This window comes from Cetorhinus maximus, chromosome 16, assembly GCF_964194155.1.
Source record: "Cetorhinus maximus chromosome 16, sCetMax3.hap1.1, whole genome shotgun sequence".
NCBI lineage: Eukaryota > Metazoa > Chordata > Chondrichthyes > Lamniformes > Cetorhinidae > Cetorhinus > Cetorhinus maximus.
Window position 1 is genome coordinate 101795691 of NC_135894.1, and position 23230 is coordinate 101818920.

Sequence of the window (23230 nt, forward strand, 5' to 3'; positions counted from 1 at the left end):
TATAATTGTACAAGGCTTTGGTGAGACCACAGATGGAAAATGGTGTGCAGTTTCAGTCTCCGTATTTAAGAACATACTAACATTGCAGGCAGAACAGCAAAGGTTCTCTAGATTGGTTCCCAAGATGAAACAGTCCTATGCTGAAAGGCTGAATAAATTGGGCTTATATTCTCTAAAGTTTGGAAGAACGCGAGATGATCTCGTTGAAACATACATGATTCTGAAGAGGCCTGACGCAGAGGCTGTTTTTACTGGCTAGGGAATCTAAAACACGGGGGCACAGTCTCAGGATAAGGGGATCATCATTTAGGACTGAGATGAGAAATTTCTTCACTCAGAGTTGCGAATCTTTGGAATTCTCTACCCCAGAGGGTTGTGATGCTCCATTGTTGAATATATTTAAGGCTGGAATAGACAAATCTCTGGTTTCTCAGGGAATAATGGTATATTGGGAGCAGGTGGGAAAGTGGAGTTAAGTCCAAGATCAGCTGTGATTGTACTGAATGGCAGAGCAGGCTCGACGGGCTGTATGGACTATTCTGCTCTTATCTTGTGTTGTACTATCTTGAGCTGGATTGAAAACTGGTTGGAAAAATGCAGGCAGAAAGTTATAGATGAATTTGGATCTGTTTGGAGGCCAGTGGTTCCCTGCAGGGATTATTGTTTTTATTAAGCAGTGAGATATAGGAGTTAGGGGCATGGTCTGATGCCAAGATGTGTGCGACTGTTGGGACTGTAGATGATGTTTGGCTGGCACAACTGAATATTGGTACATTCAGGGATAGAGCCTGTGACTGGCAACTGACTTTTAGTTTGGAGAAGCCCAACGTGATGCACATGGACAAGACAAATATTCACCATACGTACGCCCTTGAGAGAAAAGCGGTAAAGCAGGTGGGGGGAAAGATCTGGGTGTTCTAGGGTACAGATCTCTAGGGGCTCATGAGCAATGCCATGATGTGATAGTTAGAACAAATAGGATGTTAGAGTTCATTTACTTTAAAGCAATTGACTTTAATAACGCCTCAAGAATACTGTGTCCACTTCTGGTCTCCTCACCTAGTGGGCTTTACTGATGCTTTGGAAAGGATGCAGAGAAGGGCAATTTGACCAATGTTCACTTTAAAGCATCATAATTACCAAGAGAGGCTCAAACTACACTAGCTACACTTTAGAGAACTCTGATTGAGGTTTAAAAGATGAAGAGAATAGATTGTGTCTGCACTAACAGTTTGTTCCAATTAAATACATTAGAGAGGACCAGAGGCCTCAATTTTCATGTGTATTAAACCTGATCTAGTTTATGTGTCAGGAGTTGGTTCTTTTCCTCACTAATAATGAAGCTCTGGAATAGGCTGCTGGCTAATGTGGTGGATGAGAAATTCATTAAATTGCTGCAAGATGAAGTGGAGCAGTTTCTGACTGGGGCAGAGATCACTTCTTACAAAAGGTACATATTTCATGGAATTATCAGACTAGAGTGATCATCAGAATTAGTTTTTATCACCCAAGGGATCAAAAAGGAGTTTCCCAGATGCTTCGGCCCAAATTGGTCTGCGTTTTTAGCCTCTACTGGGAGATCACATTGTATTAGATGGTTTGCAGAGTGTATATATTGTGATATACAATTTATCAAAATTGTGTAGGGCAGATTGGTTAAGCCAGAGGGCTTTAATCGGTCCTTTAGTGTTCCTTTATATTACCATATAGCCCCCAAAATTAGTGCCGCAATGCAAATGAGGCAGAGTGATTTCCAGAAGCCTATGCCTGCTGACCTACTGTGGCTCCAGGTTCACCAACATCTCGACATTTAAATTCTCATCCTTGTGTTTAAATTCCTCCATGACTTCACCCCTACCTGTGTAACCTCCTCCAGCTCTACAGAATCTCTGTGCTCCTCCAGTTTTAACATCTTGTGCATCTGTAATTTCCATTGCCTTCCTTAGCTCTGTGAGAGAATGTTTTTTTTTATATTTTGTGGAATATTGTCTTATTCTGTAAAGAATTGTGAGAGAGTGAGAGAGTGAGAGGGTGAGAGGGTGAGAGGGTGAGAGAGAGACATTTAATTAAGTTGGTCAAGAGATTGATAGGAGTCAGGTTGTGATAGTGATAGAGGTGTTAAGTTTGAGGTACAGGTAAATAGGTTAGATCTAACATTTGTATTTTTAGATAAGTTGAGAGTTTGCTTGAATATCAAAGGGGAATCAGAGGTCGCAAGAAACATGTTTGCATCTTGCTGGAGTTCCATAGGTAAATAACAGTGGGAATATTATATCTTATTGGCCGAAAAACAAAGACAAGATGGAAACATGAAAGATCTTATATTTGGAAGGGTTTGAGTTTCAAAGGCATGTCAGAACAATGGAATTGAGATGAAAGGAGTAAAAAATGGTACTTTAGAGTTGCTGTTGAGCTAGAGCTATACAGATAGATGGAGATAGTTGGAGCTGTTTGAGCTATAGCTGGAGCTCTGGGCTGGGAGAGGGCACAGTTTGAATCAACCACCGAGTCAAGCCAGAAAAGCTTTGGGCTGCAATAAGCAGTTTTATTCTGAAGTGGATTCCACCGCATGGAAGGGGGTAGAGATCATGTGGTACACCTTTATTGAAGCTACAGCAGTTTGCCTTGTGCAATATTGCTGTATTTCATAGCAGACATCTATAAGGGAGTGTTGTCTGGAAGGTATTTACTTATAGGTTTGACCAAGTAGAGTGTTTTTGGGGGAATGATTTGTAAGACTAACCTTAATTGAGTAACTGTATTCTTTTATTCTTGTTAGTAAATCCCAAAAGTGTTACTGGACCTCTTACTGCTGAGATCGGTACGCCTTCTTCTCAGTTTCAGAATACAAAAAAAAAGGTTATGGCCCATAAGCCCAAGTTTTTCTCTGGGATTTGGTCTGCACAACAAATAACACCGGTTCTGGTCATAACACTATAGAAGTTATTCCCTACACCTCTCAGCCTTGCCACCACTCTCTTTTCCTTCAAGACGCTCCTTAAAGCCAACCTCCTCGATGAAAATTTTCCAGGTATCCTAGCATCATCTTTCATGGCTCCATGTCATGCTTTGTCTGATGATTCTCCTCTGAAGCACCCTAGGACTTTTTTTACTACGTTAAAGGTGAACTATAAAAATAAATTATCGCTCTTGTTGCTGAACAATTACAGGATACTTTTGAGGGTTACTTCACTTTCTGCCTCCAGAGGCAAAACAATTTCCTTAAGTCAGACAAGATATTCTAAGCACCACCAGTATTTGATTGTTTTCGCCCTGTGGGCTTGTACCAATACCTCGCAGATACTGGAGAAGGTACAAAGCCAGTGTCTGATTGAGAATGTGACTTTAGGGCAACCAAACTTGTCTTTGTTACAAACGTGCACTCAGTCCAACTTTTAAAAATTTATTCATGGGATGTGGATACCGCTGGCTAAGCCAGTCCAATGTTGCTGCCAGCATATAAATCTGTCCCAGAAAAAAAGCTACAGTAAATTAAGAACACTAGCAGCACAATACAGGGTTACCACTGCCACCAGAAAGCGGTATGAAGCAAAGCGCAAAATAATTTGGTTAAAAGGAGTGTGTACAAAGGAAATCCACTAAACTGTTCCCAAAACTCAATCCACATGCACTCCTTTTCAGGGCTTGTAAAGGCAAGACATTCATTCATAAGAATTCACCCTTGCATCTGCCCCCGTACCGTCACTGGAGCGCTGCTATGGGCTGCATTAGAGTGCTTTAGTTGGATTTTGGTGACAGAGGTAGTTTTAAGGGTTAATTTCTATCGAACATCTATTCTCTCTCTAATTTGGCAACGAACTAAAAGTTGATCTTTGAGTTCCAAGATGGTGAGTTTTAGTCCAGCTTTAAAACAGGGGTTATACAGGCTCTGATGGCAGCTGCAGCTAGTTAAATACAGAAGCACAATTCAGATTGCATAAAAGCAATCCATCTACAATGTTGCTATTGTCTGCGCTGGAGCGCTACTTTGGGCTGCATTAGAGTACTTCAGTTGGAGTTTGGTGAGAGAGGGAGTTCGCTTGAGAGGGAAAGAGGGAGCCTTTCATTTTCTACCTTTCCTCAGTAAGGAGAGCAGCGGCCTGGCTAAGTAGGATCTGGTGAGTATTTCTTCTGTCTTTGATATTTTCAAAACTAGAGGAAGTAAAAGTAAAGGGAGTAATTTAATGGTAAATCATAGCAGGGCAGCTCGGCCAAGTGGAATGCTCCTCCTGTGCGATGTGGGAAGTTAGGCACACTTCCAGTGTCCAGGCCGACCACGTGCGCAGGAAGTGTCTCCAGCTGCAGCTACTCGGAATTCGTGTTTCGGAGCTAGACCTGCGGCTGGAGTCATTGTAGAGCATCTGTAAGGATGAGATCCTCATGGATTGCACATACAATGAGGTAGTCACACTGCAGATAAAGAGTGCACAGACAGAAAGGGAATGGGTGGCCGCCAGGCAGAGTAAATGTACTAGGCAGGTAGTGAAGGACTCCCTTGGGTCCATCTCCCTCTCTAACAGATTTTCCATTTTGGATACTGCTGGGGGAGATGGTTCCTCAAGGGAGTGCAGCAAGAGCCAAGTCCGTAGCACCATGAGTGGCTCAGCTGCACAGGGAGGGGGAGAAAAGGGAGAAAAAAATACTGGGTGAAAAAAATAGTGGGAGAATAAGAGTCATGGGGGATTCTAGCCTAAGGGGAACAGATAGACGTTTCTGCAGCTGCAGACGTGACACCAGGATGGTATGTTGCCTCCCTAGTGCCAGGGTGAAGGATGTCACTGAGCCAACTCCAAGACCTTCTGAAGGGGGAGGTTGAACGGCCAGAGGTAGTGGTCCATATCAGTACCAAAGACATAGCTAAAAAGAGGGATGAGGTCCTGAAGCAGAATGTAGGGAGCTAGGAAATAAAATACAAAGCAGGACCTCAAGGGGAGTAATCAGGATTACTCCCAGTTCCACATGCTAGCAAGATGAGGAATAGGAGAGTAGACCAGATGAATGCATGGCTGGAGAGATGGTGCAGGAGGGAGGGATTTAGATGGCTGAGGCATTGAGGCCAAGTCTGGGGAAGATAGGAACTGTACAAGCTGTACGGGTTGTACCCCAGCAGGACGGGGGCCAATAACCTCACAATTTGTAGCACTGTAGGGGAGGGTTTAAACTAGATTGGCAAGGGATGGGAACTGAGCGGGGAGGCACAAGAGTGGGAAACAATAGACGCTTACAGCACAGGAGGCCGCCATTTGGACCATCATGTCCACATTGGTCAATAAAGATCTGACTACACTAATCCCATTTTCCAGCGCTTGGCCCAGAGCCCTGGAGGCTATAGCAATGCAATGAATATCTAAATACTTCTTAAATGTTACGAGAGTTTCTGACTCAACCACCCTTTCAGGCAGTGAGTTCCAGACTCCCAGCACTCTCCAGGTGAAAAGATTTCTCAATTCCCCTCCTCACCATCTACCTCTTACCTTAAATCTATGCCCCCTGGCTATTGGCCCCTCTACTAATGGAAAAAAGTGCCTTCCTATCCACTCTATCTATGCCCCTCATAATCTTATACACCTCTATCAGGTCCCCACTCAAAGGAAAGCAACCCCAGCCTTTCCAATCTTGCCTCACAGCTCAGGCCCTCCAGCCCAGGCAGCATCCTGGTAAATCTCCTCTGCATCTTCTCCAGTGCAATCACATCCTTCCTATAATATGGTGACCAGAACTGCACACAGTACTCCAGTTGTGGTCTAACCAGCAGTTTATACAGTTCCAGCATAACCTCCCTGCTCTTGTATTCTCTGCCTCGGCTAATAAAGGCAAGCATCCCTTATGCCTTCTTAACCACCTTATCTACCTGCCCTGCTACCTTCAGGGATATGTGGGTATGTATGCACAGCAAGCTCCCTCTGATCTTCAGTACTTTCCAGGATCCTACCATTCACAATGTAATCCCTTGCCTAGTTAGCCTTTCCCAAGTGCATTACCTCACACTTTTCCAGGTTAAATTCTATTTGCCGCTGCTCTGCCCACCTGACCAGTCCATTGATATCCTCCTGCAGTTTACGGCTTTCCTCCTCACTATTTACCACCCTGCCAATTCTCGTGTCATCCGCCAACTTCTTGACCATGTCCCCTACATTTAAGTCCAATCATTTACGTACACCATAAACAGCAAGGACCCCAGCTACCAGAAACAGACTTCCAGTCACAGAAACATCCCTCTACCATCACCCTCTGCTTCCTGCCTCTCAGCCAATTTTGGATCTAACGTGCCACTTTGCCTTGGATCACATGGGCTCTTAATTTCTTGACCAGTGTGCCATGAGGGACCTTATCAAAAGCCTTGCTGAAGTCCATGTAGACCACATCAAATGCATTACCTTCATCAACACTCCTGATTACCTCCTCAAAAAATTCAATCACATTTGTCGAACACGACCTTCCCTTAACAAATCCATGCTGACTATCCCTGATTAATCAGTGTCTCTCCAAGCATAGATATATTCTGTCCCTCAGAATTCTTCCTAGTAACTTCCCCACCACCAAGGTTAGGCTGACTGGCCTGTAATTTCCTGGTCTAACCCTTCATCCCTTTTTTAATAATGGGACAATGTTAGCAGTCCTCCAGTCCTCTGGCATCTCACCTGTGGCCAGAGAAGATTTGAAAATTACTGCCAGGGCCCCTGATATCTCTTCCCTTGCCTCCTTCAACAGCCTGGGATACATCTCATCCAGGCCTGTGGATTAATCCACTTTTAAGCCCACTAAACCCACTAGTACTTCCTCTCTTCTATGCTAATTTCCTCTAATATTTCACAGTCCTCCACCCTAATGTCTATCCCTGCATCCTCCTATTCTATTGTGAAGACCGACGCAAAGTATTCATTGAGGCTGTACCCACGTCTTCTAGCTCCACACACAGATTACCTCTAGGGTCCCTAACTGGCTCTACTATTTCTCTAGTTATTCTCTTGCTCTTTATATATTTAAAAAGCCCCTTTAGGTTTTCCTTTCTTCTACCCACCAATGCTTTCTCTTGCACTCACTTAGCTTTCCTAATTCCCTTTTTAAGTCCCCCCAGCACTTTTTATACTCCTCCAGGGACTCTGCCGTATTGAGCCCTCAGTATTTACCATAAGCTTCTCTTTTTTTCTTAATCCTAACATTTATGTCCCTTGACATCCAGGGTTCTCCGGACTTGGTTTATGGGAACACGTGTGCCCTTTACTCTGGCTATTTCCTCCTTGAATGCCTCCCACTGCTCTGAGACAGTTTTATTTGCAAGTAGCTGCTTCCAGTCCACTTGGGCCAAATCGTATCTCATCTTAGTAAAATTAGTCTTTCCCCAGTTTAGAACTTTTATTCCCAGACCAACCTTATCCTTTTCCATAACTATCCTAAATCTAACTGAGTTATGGTCACTATCTCCAAAATGCTCCCCTACCGATGAGCCCAGGCAGGTGGAAGGCTTATTTCCGAATATTAGGTCTAGGACTGCTCCCTCCTTTGTTGGGCTTTCTATGCACTGACTAAAAAAGTTCTCCTGGATGCAATTTAAGAATTTTGCTCCCTCCCTACCTCGCACACTAAAACTGCCCCAGTTAATATTTCAGTTGTTAAAATCTGCTACTATTGCTGCCTTATTATTCTTACATTTCTCTGAAATTTGATCCTCTATCACTCCGACAGTTTGGGGGCCTATCATACACACCCAACAGCGTGTTTGCCTTTTGTGTTTTTTACTTCTGCCAATATGGCCTAATCTGATGATCCTTCCAAGGCATCATCCCTCCTCACTGCTATAATTGATTCCTTGATCAAAATTACAAGCCCCCTCCTCGTCTACCCGCCTCTCTATTTAATCTGAATACTCTATAACCAGGAATGTTGAGCTGCCAATCCTGCCCTTTTTTTAGCCAAGTTTCGGTCATAGCTATCATTTCATAGTCCCACGTGCCTATCTGTTCCCTCAGCTTGCCTGTCTTATTGCTCAGGCTCCTCGCATTAAAATATATTCCATTTAGCCTTGCTAAACTCACTTCTTTCTTATCTAACCTATGTTGCCTCTGCCTTCCGGACACATTTACTAACGTTTTACCTTCTAATTCCATCTCAACATCTCTCCCCTCTGAACTACTTTTCCAACCCCCTGCCAATTTCATTTAAATCCACCCCAACAGCATTAGGAAACCTCCTTGCAAAGATGTTGGTCCTGCTTCTGTTCGGATGTAACCCATCCAACTTGTACAGGTCCCACGTTCCCCAGAAACTGTCCCAATGCCCCAGGAATCTAAAGCCCTCCCTCCTGCACCATCTCTTCAGCCACGCATTCATCTGCTCTATCCTTCTGTTCCTATACTCACTATTGTGTGACACCAGGAGCAATCCGGAGATTACTATCTTTGAAGTTCTGCTTTACAATTTCCTACCTAACTCCCTGAAGTCTGCATGCAGGACCTCATTTCTCATCCTTCCTACATCATTGGTCCCAACATGGATCACAACCTCTGACTGTTCACCCTCCCCCTTGGGAGTGTCCTGCAGCCATTCTGTGACATCCTTGACCCTGGCACCCAGGAGGCAACATACCATCCTGGAGTCAAGTTTACTTCCCTCACTATTGCCTTTCCACACTGAGCAGCTAGGCCACTCACAGTGCCATGGCCTTGGTTCTGTTTGGCCTCCAGGGAGGAACCTTCACTCTCACCATTTTCCAAGGCCGAGAAATTGTTTGCAAACGAGATGCACTCAGGGGATTCCCTCACTACATGCCTGGTCCCCTTCTTTTGTCTGGCGGTCACCCATTCCATCTCTGCTTGCACTTTCTTAAGCTACAGGATGATCACATCCTGAAACATGCTAGCCACGAACCTCTCAGCCTCGTGAATGCACAGTAGTGCCCCCAGCTGCCGCTCAAGCTCCAATACCTGGAGCTCAAGCTGCTCCAGTCAGAGGCGACTCCTGCACAAATGGTCATCCAGGCCGCCAGGAGCATCTAGGATTTCCCACATAGCGCAGGATGTGCAAATCACAGGACTGAGCCCCCCCAGGCATATTTTAAGTAAAGAAAATATGGACCCTTGCTTTTCTTTTACCCTTACTCCTATTTGAGTAGAGACTTGATGCTAGATCCTTTAGACAGACGGGATCCCCTAGGTGCTGTTGACTTTTTTTAATTCCTTCGTGAGATGTGGGCTTCGCTGGCTGGGCCAGCATTTATTGCCCATCCCTAATTGCCCTTGAGAAGGTGGTGGTGAGCTGCCTTCTTGAACTGCAGCAGTCCATGTGGTGTAGGTACACCCACAGTGCTATTAGGAAGGGAGTTCCAGAATTTTGACCCAGCGACAGTGAAGGAACGGTGATATATTTCCAAGTCAAGATAGTGAGTGACTTGGAGGGGAACTTCCAGCTGGTGGTGTTCCCATCTATCTGCTGCCCTTGTCCTTCTAGGTGGTAGTGGCCATGGGGTTGGAGGGTGCTGTCTAAAGAACCTTGGTGAATTCCTGTACTGCATCTTGTAGATGGTACACACTGCTGTGACTGTGCGTCGGTGGTGGAGGGAGTGAATGTTTGTGGATGTGGTGCCAATCAAGCGTACTGCTTTGTCCTGGACGGTGTCCAGCTTCTTGAGTGTTGTTGGAGCTGCACTCATCCAGGCAAGTGGGGAGTATTCCATCACACTCCTGACTTGTGCCTTGTAGGTGGTGGGCAAGCTTTGGGGAGTTGAGTTACTCGTCACACGATTGCTAGCCTCTGACCTGCTCTTGTAGCCACAGTATTTATATGGCTAGTCCAGTTCAGTTTCTGGTCAATGGTAACCCCCAGGATGTTGATAGTGGGGGATTCAGTGATCGTAATGCCATTGAACATCAAGGGGCAATGGTTGGATTCTCTCTTGTTGGAGATGGTCATTGCCTGACACTTGTGTGGCGCGAATGTTACTTGACACTTGTCAGCCCAAGCCTGGATATCGTCCAGGTCTTGCTGCATTTGGACACGGACTGCTTCAGTGTCTGAGGAGTTGCGAATGGTGAACATTGTGCAATCATCAGTGAGCATCCCCACTTCTGACCTTATGATGGAAGGAAGGTCATTGATGAAGCAGCTGAAGATGGTTAGGCCGAGGACATTACCCTAAGGAAGTCCTGCAGTGATGTCCTGAAGCTGAGATAACTGACCAACAACCCCAACCATCTTCTTCCCTGCTAGGTATCACTCCGACCAGCAGAGTATTTTCCCTCTGATTCCCATTTGCATCTCCTTGATGCTCGGTCAAATGCCGCCTTAATATCAAGGGCAGTCACTTTCACCTCACCTTGGGAGTTCTGCTCTTTTGTCCGTGTTTGAACCAAGGCTGTAATGAGGGCAGGAGCTGAGTGGCCCTGGCGGAACCCAAACTGGGCATCAGTGAGCAGGTTATTGCTAAACAGGTGCAGCACTTTTGATGACCCCTACCATTACTTTACTGATGATCAAGAGTGGATTGATGGAGCAGTAATTGGCCGGGTTGGATTTGTCCTGCTTTTTGTGTACAGGACAAACCTGGGCAATCTTCCACATAGCCGGATAGGTGCCAGTGTTGTATCTGCACTGGAACAGCTTGGCTAGGGGCACAAGTCTCCAGCACTATTGCTGGACTATTATCAGGGCCATTGGCCTTTGCAGTACCCAGTGCCTTCAGCTGTTTCTTAATATCACGTGGAGTGAATCGAATTGGCTGAAGACTGGCATCTGTGATGCTGGGAACCTCCGGAGGAGGCTGAGATAGATCATCCACTCAGCACTTCTGGCTGAAGATTGTAGCAAATGCTTCAGCCTTATCTTTTGCACTGCTGTGCTGGGCTCCTCCATCATTGAGGGTGGGGACATTTGTGGAGCCACTTCCTCCAGTGAGTTGTTTGATTGTCCACCATCATTCACAACTGGGTGTGGCAGGACTGCAGAGTTTAGATCTAATCCGTTAGTTGTGGGATCACTTAGCTCTGTGTATCACTTGCTGCTTATGCAGTTTGGCACACAAGTAGTCCTGTTTTATAGCTTCACCAGGTTGACACCTCATTTTTAGGTATGCCTGGTGCTGCTCTTGGCATGCCCTCCTGCATTCTTCATTGAACCAGGGTTGATCCCTTGGCTTAATGGTAATGGTAGTGTGTGTGGTATGCCGGGCCATGAGGTTACAGGTTGTATTGGAGTACAATTCTGCTGTTGCTGATGGCCCACAGCGCCTCATGGATGTCCAGTCTTCCGAGTTGCTAGATCTGTTTGAAATCTATCCCATTTAGCGTGGTGGTGCTGCACAACACGATGGAGGGTATCCTCAACGTGAAGGTGGGATTTCGTCTTCGCAATGACTGTGCGGTGGTCACTCCTACCGATACTGTCATGGACGGGTACATCTGAGGCAGGCAGGTTGATGAGGATAAAGTCAAGTATGTTTTTCCCTCCTGTTGGTTCCCTCACCACCTGCCGCAGACCCAGTCTAGCAGCTATGTCATAGCCAGCTGAGTCAGTTGTGTGATGGGCATTGAAGTCCCCCACCCAGAATACGTTCTGCGCCCTTGCCACCCTCAATGCTTCCTCCAAGTAATGTTCAAAATGGAGGAGCACTGATTCATCAGCTGAGGGAGGGCGGTACGTGGTAATTAGCAGGCGGTTTCATGGGGTCCGGAGTCGATGTTGAGGACTCCCAGGGCAGCTCCCTCCCGACTGTATCGCCACCTCTGCTGGGTCTGTCCTGCCAGTGGGACAGGACATACCCAGGGATGGTGATGGTGGAGTCTGGGGCATTATCTATAAGCTATGATTCCGTGAGGATGACTATGTCAGGCTGTTGCTTGATTAGTCTGTGAGACAGCTCTCCCAATTTTGGCACTAGCCCCCAGATGTTAGTCAGCAGAACTTTGCAGGGTCGACAAGGCTGTGATTGCCATTGTCGTTTCCGGTGCCTAGGTCAATGCCGGGTGGTCCGTCCGGTTTCATTCCTTCTTTGTGTCTTTGCGGCGGTTTGTTACAGCTGAGTGGCTTGCTAGGCCATTTAAGAGTCAACCTCATCGCTGTGGGTCTGGAGTCCTATGTAGGCCAGACTAGGTAAGGACGGCAGACTTCCTTCCCTAAAGGACCTTAGTGAACCAGATGGGTTTTTACAACAATTGACATTGGTTTCATGGACTTTTAATTCCAGATTCTTATTGAATTCAAATTCCACCATCTGCCATGGCGGGATTCGAACCCAGGCCCCCAGAGCATTAACCTGGGTCTCTGGATTACTAATCCAGCGACAATCCTACTCCGCCATCGCCTCCCCCCTGCCTGACCCAGGGTCCCCACTCGCATTCTCCTTGAGGTGCTGCTGACTGCCTGTCCCGGGGTCCTCCTTTCTCACTCTCCTCTCACAAAGATAGGAGAGGAGGACAGAAATGAAGAAAGCAAAAGTGGAAGACAGGGGAAACAAGGGCTAGCAGCAAATAGAACCATAGTGCAAAAAAAAGTAAAAATGTTGAAAAGTCAAGTCTAAAGGCACAATATCTGAATGCACGCAGCATTTGCAATAAGGTAAACTAATTAACAGCGCAAATAGATGTAAACGGGTACGATACGATTGCGATAACGGAGACATGGCTGCAGGGTGACCAAGGCTGGGAAGCGACTGAGATGAGGAGAAACTCTTTTACTCAGAGGGTGGTGAATCTGGAATTCTCTACGACAATTCACTGAATATATTTAAGGAGGAAATAGATTTCTGGACTCTAAAGGCAGAGCGTGTGGGAGTATGGCGTTAAGATAGAGCAGCCATGATCACATTGAATGGCGGAGCAGGGTCCAAGGGCCGAATGATTGGCTCCTGCTCCTATTTTTTATGTTTCATCACTTGTTAGCAGTGAGGCAAAGGCCCATCCGAATTGGCAAGAGTGGACAAATCTTAGGTGAGAGAAGTTATTGGGGGTTTGGGGGGAGGGGGGTGGAGGACACTTCCTCACACACAGGTTAACCAACTTGTTACCAATTAAGGGTGGCCCGAGACCAGCAACAGGACTTATTTGGCTAGATGCAATATGGGAGGAAACTTAAGTGTTGGGATTAGGAATATAGGAACAGGAAAAGGCCATTCAGCACTTGTTCTGCAATTCAATGAATGTACAGCTGATCTGTATTTTAACTCAAGGGACTTGTATTCCATAACTCTATCCTTGCCTAAAAAAATTGATCCATCTTGGTCTTGGAAGCTCCAACTGACCCCAGACTCAACTTTTTTTTGGTGGGAGAGGAGGGTGGACCAGATATCCACTGCCCTTTGTGTGGAAAAATGCTTTCCTTCCCCAAAGTTAGCCATAGTCACAAACTGTCCTTCACCTAGAATGTTCACAACTCCCTCAAAGTAACCACAACTGCAAGTTGAGGAACCTCTTAGGCTGTGGGGTCACCAAGTATAAATCAACAGTTAATCACTTTGTAGAACAGAGCTACTGGAAAAATTAGTTGGCCTTTTCACACAAAAAAAATTAAGTTACTTGTACAACAACTGCTGTCCTTATACTGAACTCACCGTCTCCCTCTTCTCCACAACCCTTCAAGGGAAACATTAGGGAAAAGCTACTTGATATGGAAAAACACTATGTTTTGCAAATAAGCAACGAGAAAAAAATCCTAAAATAACAAAGCCGTTTATTGATGTTGAAAACATTACTCTTTTCAAGTAAAATTACATTGTAAAATGCTCACCTTCAGCTTGGATCCATGGAGGATTGGAGATGAACCATCCGCACTCCGTGGGATGTAGAGTTCCCATTTTCCATACTGCAACTTCTTGAAATGATGTGAAGTAGCATTCCAGTCATCTAGAGAAAAAGTAGAGTTTTATCACAATTGGGCCGCACAGAATTTTTATATGATTATCAAAAGACTTAAATGAACTGCCCAAAACCCACAGTGCAGGTACAACCAAGGTAGATGGGGTGGCAATGGCATAGTGATATTGTCGCTGGACTAGTAATCCAGAGACCCAGGGTAATGCTCTGGGGGCCTGGGTTCGAATCCCACCACGGCAGATGGTGGAATTTGAATTCAATAAAAATCTGGAATTAAAAGTCTAAAGATAACCATGAAACCATTGTCGATTGTTGGAAAAACCCACCTGGTTCACTAATGTCCTTTAGGGAAGGAAATCTGCTGTCCTTACCTGGTCTCGCCCACATGTGACTCTAGACCAACAGCAATGTGGTTGACTCTTAAATGCCCTCTGAACAATTAGGGATGGGGAATGAAATGCTGGCCTCGTCAGTGATGCCCACATCCCATGAATGAATTTTTAAAAAGAGCAGGAGAGAAGGCAGGGGTAGACAGGAAGCAGAGACTGAGTGATGCCAGGCTTCGTTCATAAAGACTCTAGGCGTCAGCAGTGGTTCAATAGGTAACACTCATGCATCCAAGTCAAAAATTTGTCCTCTTCCAGAGAGGGAGGCGGTTGTACTGGCAATGATGCCGGCCCAGGTGAATGTTTTGGGGGTAGGAGTTCAAATCCCTCCAAGGCAGCTGGTGGAATTTAAAATCAAGACTGGAATTAAAAAAAACTACAGTAACAGTGACCATGAAACCATTGTCGATTGTCGTGAAAACCTACCTGGTTCACTAGTGCCCTTTCGGGAAGGAAATCTGCCGGCCTTACCTGGTCTGGCCTACATGTGGCTCCAAATCCACAGCAATATGGTTGACTTTTAACTGCCCTCTGAAATGGCCTAAGCAAGCCGCTACAAAGTCTACAGAAAGGAATGGAACCGGACAGATAACCTGGTATCGACCCAGATACCTGAAATATCAATGGCAAGCCTAGCCCTGGCGACTCTGCAAAGCCCTCGTTACTAACATCTGGGGGCTTGTGCCAAAATTGGGAAAGCTGTCCCACAGACCAGTCAAACAACAGCCTGACATAGTCATCCTCACAGAATCGTACCTAATGTCCCAGACACCACCATCACCATCCCTGGGTATGACCTGTCCCACCAGCAGAACAGACCCAGCAGAGGTAGCGACACAGTGGTATACAGCCGGGACAGAGTTGCCCCGGGAGCTCTCAACATTGGCTCCAGACCCCATGAAGTTTCATGGCATCAGGTGAAACATGGGCAAGGAAACCTCCTGCTGATTACCACCTACCCTTAGCTGACGATACAGTACTCCTCCATGTTGAACACCACTTGGAGGAAGCACTGAGGCTGGCAAGGGCAGAGTAGGTACTCTGGATGAGGGCTTCAATATCTATCACCAAGGGTGGCTCGGTAGCACCACCACTGACTGAGCTGGCCGAGCTCTAAAGGACATAGATGCTACACTGGGTTCTACATCAGGTGGTCAGGGAACCAAGAGGCAAAAACCCAACTGTTCTCGTCCTTACCACTCTACCTGATGCAGATGCACCTGTCCACAACTATATTGGCAGGAGTGACCACTACGCAGTCCTTGTGGGGACAAAGTCCTGTCTTCATATTGAGGACACCCTCCATCGTGTGGCGTGGCACTACCACCATGCTAAATGGGGCAGATTTCGAACAGATCCAACAACTCAAACTGGGCATCCATGAAGCCCTGTGGACCATCAGCAGCAGCAAAATCATATACAACTACAAACTGTAACCTCATGGCCTAGCACATCTCCCACTCTACCATTGCCAGGAAGTCAGGGCATCGAACCTGGCTCAATGAAGAGTGAATGAGAGTATGACCGGAGGAGCACCAGGCATTCCTATAGATGAGGTGTCACCCTGGTGAAGCTACAACACAGGACTACTTGCATGCCAAACAACATAAACAGCAAGCAATAGATTGAGCTAAGCAATTCCATAACCAACAGATCAGATCTAAGCTCTACAGTCCTGCCATATCCAGTCATGAATGATGGTGGACAATTAAACAACTAACTGGAGGAGGAGGCTCCACTTCTGAATGTGCTAAATGGCCTTCTCCTGCTCCTATATTCCTAATCCTAACACTTATGCTTCCTCCCATATTGCATCTAGCCAAATAAGTCCTGTTGCTGGTCTCGATCCACCCTTAGCTGGTAACGTGTTGGTTAACTGGTGTGTGCGGAAGTGTCCTGCATCCTCTTCTCCCCAAATCCCAATAAATTCTCTCACCAAAGTTTTGTCCACTCTTGCCAATTGGGATGGGCCACTGTCTCTCTGCCTTACTGCTAACAAATGATGAAATACCTTCATCCTCAATGATCTGGGAGGTCAGCACATCAGTGCAGAAGACAAAGCTGAAGCATTTGAAACAATCTTCAGCCAGAAGTGCTGAGTGGATGATTCATCTCGGCCTCCTCCTGAGGTCACCAGCATCTCAGATGCCAGTCTGCAGCCAATTCAATTCACTCCACGTGATATCAAGAAACGGCTGAAGGCACTGGATACTGCAAAGGGCCCTGAACAATATCCAGCAATAGTGCTGAACACTTGTGCTCCAGAACTAGCTGCACTCTGGCTATGTGGAAAACTGCCTAGGTATGTCCTATAAACAAAAGGCAGGACAAATCCAACCCAGCCAATTACTGTCCCATCAGTCTACTCTCAACCATCAGCAAAGCAATGGAAGGTTTCACCAGAGCCACTCAGCTCCTGACCCAATTACAGCTTTGGTCCAAACATGGGCAAAAGAGCTGAACTCAAGAGGCGAGGTGGGAGTGACTGCCTTTGGCATCAAGGCAGCATTTGTCCGAGTGTGGATTCAAAATTGGAGTTAATGGGAATCAGGGGGAAAACTCTTCACTGGTTGGAGTCATATCTAGCATGAAGGAAGATGGTTGTGGCAGCTGGAGGTGAATCATCTCAGTCCTGGGACATCGCAACAGGAGTTCCTCAGGGTAGTGTCCCAGGCCCAACCATCTTCAGTTGCTTCATCAATGACCTTACCCCCATCATAAAGTCAGAAGTGGAGATGTTCGCTGATGATTACACAATGTTCAGCACCATTCACAACTCCTCAGATACTGCAGCAAGACCTTTTTTGTTTATTTGTTCGTGGGGTGTGCGTGTCGCCGACTATTGCCCTAATGATTTAAGAGTCAACCACATTGCTGTGGGTCTGGAGTCACATGTAGGCCAGGCCAGGTAAGCACAGCAGATTTCCTTCCCTAAAGGACACTAGTGAACCAGATGGCATTTTACTGCAATAGTTTTAAAAGACTTTTAATTCCAGTTTTTAATTGAATTTAAATTCCACCGTCTGCCATGGTGGCATTTGAATCCGGGTCCCCAGAACATTATTCTGGGTCTCTGGATTACCACTGCCTCCCCTGGACAACATTCAGGCTTGGGCTGATAAGTGGCAAGTAACATTTGCGCCACACAAATGCCGGGCAATGACCGTCTCCAACAAGAGAGAATCCAACCATTTCCTGTTGTAATTCATTACCATCATTAAATCCCCCACTAACAACATCCAGCAGGTTACCATTGGCCAGGAACTTAACTGGACCGGCCATATAAATGCTGTGGCTACAAAAGCAGAGGCTGGGAATTTAGCTGTAACTAACACCTCCTGACTCCCCAAAGCCTGTGCACCATCTACAAGGCACAAGTCAGGAGTGTGATGGAATACTCCCCACTTGCCTGGACGAGTGTAGCTCCCACAACACTCAAGAAGCTCGACACCAGGACAAAGCAGCCCACTTTACTGGCACCCCATCCACCACATTCAACATTCATTCCCTCCACCATTGACGTACAGTAATGGCAATGTCTACCATCTATATGATGCGCTGTAGTAAGTCACCAAGACTCCTTCGACAGCACCTTCCAAACTCGCGACCTCTAGCACCTAAAAGCGCTAGGGCAGCAGATGCATGGGAACACCATCACCTGCAAGTTCCTCTCCAAGCCAAACATTATCCTGACTTGGAACTACATTGCCTTTCCTTGGAACTAATCGCCTGTCGCTAGGTCAAACTCCTGTTACTCCCTCCCCAACAGCACTATGGGTGTACCTACACCACATGGACTGCAACGGTTCAAGAAGGCAGCTCACTACCACCTTTACAAGGGCAATTAGGGATGGGCAATAAAAATGTTAGCCTAGCCAGCAATCCCCACATCCCATGGAAGATGAATAAAAAGGCTTGAGCATTCAGTACAGTACTGAAGCGGGTGCTATCTTTCAGTTGAGACACTAAACTGATGTCCCATTTACCCCATTTTTGAAAGCGCAGGAGAGGTTCAGTGGTAAACAGTTGAAGGGATATTTCAAAATACACAGAATATGTACATTGCATCCGTGGTTAACTAAAAAAGTTAAAGACTGTATCAAACTTAAAGAAAAAGCATATAGTTACACAAAGACAGGGCACAGGTCAAAAGATTGCAAAGAATATAATGAACAGCAAAGAAAGGCAAAAAGATTAATAAGAAGGGAAAAAGTAGAGTACAAGAGAAAGTTAGCTAGTAATATAAAGACGGATAGGAAGAGTTTCTATACATATTTAAATAAGAAAAGAGTTAACCAAGTAAACATTGGTCGTATAGAAAGTGCATCTGGGGAATTGATAAAGGAAAGTAGGGAGATGGCGGATGAATTAAACGGGTATTTTGCTTCGTTCTTCACTATAAGGGATGCAAGTAACATCCCGGAATTAGCTGTAAATCCTGAAATGGCAGGGAGGAACTCAGAAAAATGACAATCACCAGAGAAGTGGTATTGAGAAAATTGTTGGGGTTATGGGCTGGCAAATCCCCAGGACCGGATAGACTTCACCCTAAAGTCTTGAAAGATGTAGCCAGTGAGATAGTTGGTGCACTGGTTTTAATTACCCAAAATTCCCTATATTTGAGACGGTTCCATTAGATTGGAAAATAGCAAATATAACTTTATTGTTCAAAAGGGGAGGGAGACAGAAAGCAGGAAATTTCATGCCAGTTAGCTTAATATCTTCATGGAGAAAATGTTAGAAGCTATTATTAAAGATGTAATGGCAGGGTACTTAGAAAAATTCAAGACAATTAGTTAGAGTCAACATTGTTTTATAAAAGGGAAATCATGTTTAACCAATTTATTGGAGTTCTTTGAAGGTGTCACATGTGCTGTGGATAAAGCGGAACCAGTGGGTGTACTGTGCTTAGTTTTCCAGAAGGCATTTGATAAAAGTGCCACATCAAAGGTTATTGTGAAAAATAAAAGCTCACGGTGTAGGAGGTAACATATTGGCATGGACAGATAATTGGCTAGCTCACAGGAAGCAGGGAGTTGGCATAAAATGGGTCTTTTTTTCTGGTTGGCAGGGTGTGACAAGTGGTGAGCCACAGAGATCACCGTTGGGGCCTCAACTTTTTACAATTTATATAAATGGCTTGGATGAGGGACTGAAGGAATGGTTGCTAAATTTGCTGATGACACAAAGATAGATAGGAAAGTCAATTGTGAAGAGGACGTAAGGAGGCTACAAAGTGACATAGACAGGTTAAATGAGTGGGCAAATAATCTGGCAAATGGAGTTTAATGTGGGCAAATGTAAAATTGTTCATTTTGGCAGAAAGAATGAAAAAGCTTATTATCTAAATGGTGTGTGTGTGCAGAGCTCTGAGATGAAGAGGTATTTGGGTGTCCTCGTGAATGAATCACAAAGGGCTACTACGCAGGTACAGCAAGTAATTACAAATCTAAAGAATGTTATCATTCATTGTGAGGGGAATTGATTACAAAAGTAGGGAGATTATGCTTCAGTTGTACAGGGCACTGGTGAGATCGCATCTGGAGCATTGTGTACATTACTAGTCTCTTTATTTAAGGGAAGATATAAGTGCGTTAGCAGTTTAGGGAAAGTTTATTAAACTAATACCAGGAATGGGCAGGTTGTCTTATGAGGAAAGGTTGGACAGGTTGAGCTTGTATCCACTGGAATTTAGAAGAGTAAGAGGCGATTTGACCGAAACCTTTAAAATCCTGAGGGGTCTTGACAGGGTGAATGCAGAGAGGATGTTTCCTCTTGTGGGAGAGTCTAGAACTAGGGGTCACTGTTTAAAAATAAGGGGTCACTCATTTAAGACAGATGAGAATTTTTTGCTCTTGAGGGTTGAGTGTCTTTAGAGTTCACTTCTTCAATAGGCAGTGGAAGCACAGTCTTTGAATATTTTTAAGGTAAAGCTAGATAAATTCTTGATTAACAAGGGGTGAAAGGTTATTGTGGGTAGGCAGGAATCTGGGGTTGAGGTTACAATCAGATCAGCCATGATCTTATTGAATGGCGGAGTAGGCTCGAAGGGCCAAATGGCCTACTCCTGCTCCTAATTCATATGTTCGTATGTCTGTTTGCTCCCTGGTGTCTTGGCTAACACTGATCCCTCAGCTAACATCACCAATACAGATAATCTGGTCATTATTGCAGTGCTATTTATAAGATGTTGCTGATAGTAAATTGGCTGTCATGTTTCCTATCAAGTGACTACACTTCAAAAGGGGTTTATTGGCCATAAAATGCTTTGTTCCTTTTTTATCCCCTTGGAGAAGGAAGGACAGCTGAAGAGAATAATTATAAAAGAGTGAAACAAGAGGGGCCAGACAGAATGAGACAAAAACAACATTTGCAGAGTCTGGAAACACTTCAGCTTACTGGAAAACCCTTGCTGGACTTGGCACTGAAATTCATCTTCATCTCTCCAAAATTCTTGTTCAAAATCTGTGGCAATGGAACAATTTCCAAAACTGCATAAGTTGCAATTCTTGAAATTGTGTGTAGCAATTCTACAATCACAGCCACTTCGATGCATAACCTATGCTGTCCATTCAGCCCATACTCCAGGAGCCATGGCTTTTCCAAGCCAGGTCAGTCCTTTTCTCAGTGTTCTAAAACAATCGCCAATTGTTTATTGATTATGAGATTTAAGTATGAGATTAAGGATGAGATAAACTATTCTAAGGGGAATTGGATACATACTCGAACAGGAAAAAATTTACATGGCCATAAGGAAAACACAGATGTGAGTGGGAGTAATTGCATTGCTCTTTTAAGGAGCCATCACAGGCAGGATGGACAGAATGGCCTCCTTCTGTGCCATAAGATTTCATAATTATTTCGAAGAAAACTTTTGCCTTTCAAATGTTAAAAGCCTGAAATTTACACACAGAACTGATCTAAATGCCAAGTGTGTGGCAGTGGGATGTTTTTTTCAACAATTACATCCCAAATCAGCTTATTCTTACACAGCATTGCTCACATAAACACAAGAATTGGGCTTCAGCAGCAGAGGTTGAATGTAGGGAAAGAGGGAGGAGACCAAAACCATAGTTGAGTTTTTAAAGGCGGCTTCTGAAAGCAGGGAAGGAGGTAACAGAGCAAGGCAGATCTTGGAACATGTTCCAGGGAGCAAGGCACAGTTGCCAAGAGATCAGCCTCCAATCATGGGGATGAGAAAATAGGGAACAAGCAGCAGTGCGGTTAGGAATTAGTGATGGAGTAAATCTCAAACTACAATACAGTGTGGCTGTGGAGAGATTAAAGACCAGGAGAATGGGTCTGAAATCAACCTTAGAGAGCATATATTGCCAGTGTTGCTTCAGAAGAACAGGGGAGGGTTCAGGTCGCAGAACTCTAGATGCGCAGAAACGTATGAAGAGTAGAAGGAGGGAGGTCAGCATGGGGAGGGTTTGAGTTCTCAATTCACATGATGAAGGAGGAATGGAACGGTTGGAGGAAAGGGGAGGCATTTACAGGCAATCTTAGAAAGATACAAGAACAGCAACTTGGTATGGGCCAAGGAGTAGAGGTGAATATTCAAGAGCTGGGATGAAGCAAGTTGAGGGAACAGATAGCGGGCATTTAAAAGGAAATGTATGATGAGATCTGAGGTAGGGAGAAACTACAGAGTGCAGTGGTAAGAAAGAGCAAAGCAGCGAGGGAGTTGAGAAGCCAAGGACAGTATTTTGAATACAAACCATATGAGCTCCTCCTTTAACAGTCAAAATAAAGATGGAGGGTGGAAGGTCAGGCAGTTTGTGAAGGAGGAGTTTGGCACTTGTTCTGACGCTTCAGGATGACCCTGGAAGAACTTGAGGACTTGAAACTCTCATTTCAGGTACAGATGGCTACAACACTGGCATCTACACTGCTTTGTGGAAAATTGCCCAGGTATGTCCTGTACGTAAAAAGCAGGACAAATCCAACCCGGTCAATTACCGTCCCATCAGTCTACTCTAGATCATCAATAAAGTAATGGAAGGATCATCAACAGTGCTATCGAGCGGCAATTGCTTAGCAATAACCTGTTCGCTGACACGCAGTTTGGGTTCCCCAGGGCCACTCAGCTCCTGATCTCATTACAGCCTTGGTTCAAACATGAACAAAAGAGCTGAACTCCCGAAGTGAGGTGGGAGTGACTGCCCTTGACATCAAGATAGCATCTGACCAAGCATGGCATCAAGGAGCCCTAACAAAACTGGAGTCAATTGGAAAACTCTCCTCTGGTTGGAGTCATACCTGGCACAAAGGAAGATGGCTGTGGTTGTTGGAGGTCAGCCATCTCAGCTCCAGGACATCACTGCAGGAGTTCCTCAGGGTAGTGTCCTCGACATCATCTTCAGCTGCTTCATCAATGACTTTCCTTCCATCATAAAGTCAGGAGTGGGGATATTTGGATATTCGCTGATGATTGCACAATGTTCAGCACCATTCGCAACTCCTCAGATACTGAAGCAGTCCATGCCCAAATGCAGTAAGACCTGGACAATATCAAGGCTTTGGGTGACAAGTGGCAAGTAACATTCACGCCACACAAGTGCCGGGCAAAGACCATCTCCAACAACAGAAAATCCAACCATCGTCCCTCGATGTTGAATGGCACTACCATCACTGAATCTCCCACTATCCACATCTTGGGGGTTACCATTGACCAGAAACTGAACTGGACTAGCCATATAAATACTCTGGCTACAAGAGCAGGTCAGATGCTAAGAATCCTGCCATGAGTAACTCACCTCCCGACTCCCCAAAGCCTGTCCACCATCGACAAGGTGCAAGTCAGGAGTGTGATGGAATACTCTCCACTTGCCTGGATGAGTGCAGCTCCAACAATACTCAAGAAGCTTGACACCATCCAGGAAAAAGCAGACCGCTTGACCGTCACCACATCAACAAACAATCACTCCCCCAACCGACGCACAGTAGCAGCAGTGTGTACCATCTACAAGATGCACTGCAGGAATTCAACAAGGCTCTTTTGACAGCACCCTCCAAACCCACGACCACAGCCATCTAGAA

At 45.3% G+C, this 23230-nt stretch overlaps 1 protein-coding gene across 5 annotated transcripts in view; it reads right to left on the reverse strand.

Moving 5' to 3' along the window:
* gbe1b (glucan (1,4-alpha-), branching enzyme 1b) overlaps window positions 1-23230 on the reverse strand; it is a 599646-nt gene that overhangs the window by 457493 nt on the left and 118923 nt on the right. For all 5 annotated transcript variants that reach the window (XM_078560420.1, XM_078560417.1, XM_078560416.1 and 2 more), the window contains exon 3: window positions 13717-13832. In XM_078560420.1, the coding sequence (XP_078416546.1) occupies window positions 13717-13832 (116 nt within the window). The remainder of the gene's footprint in view (window positions 1-13716; window positions 13833-23230) is intronic.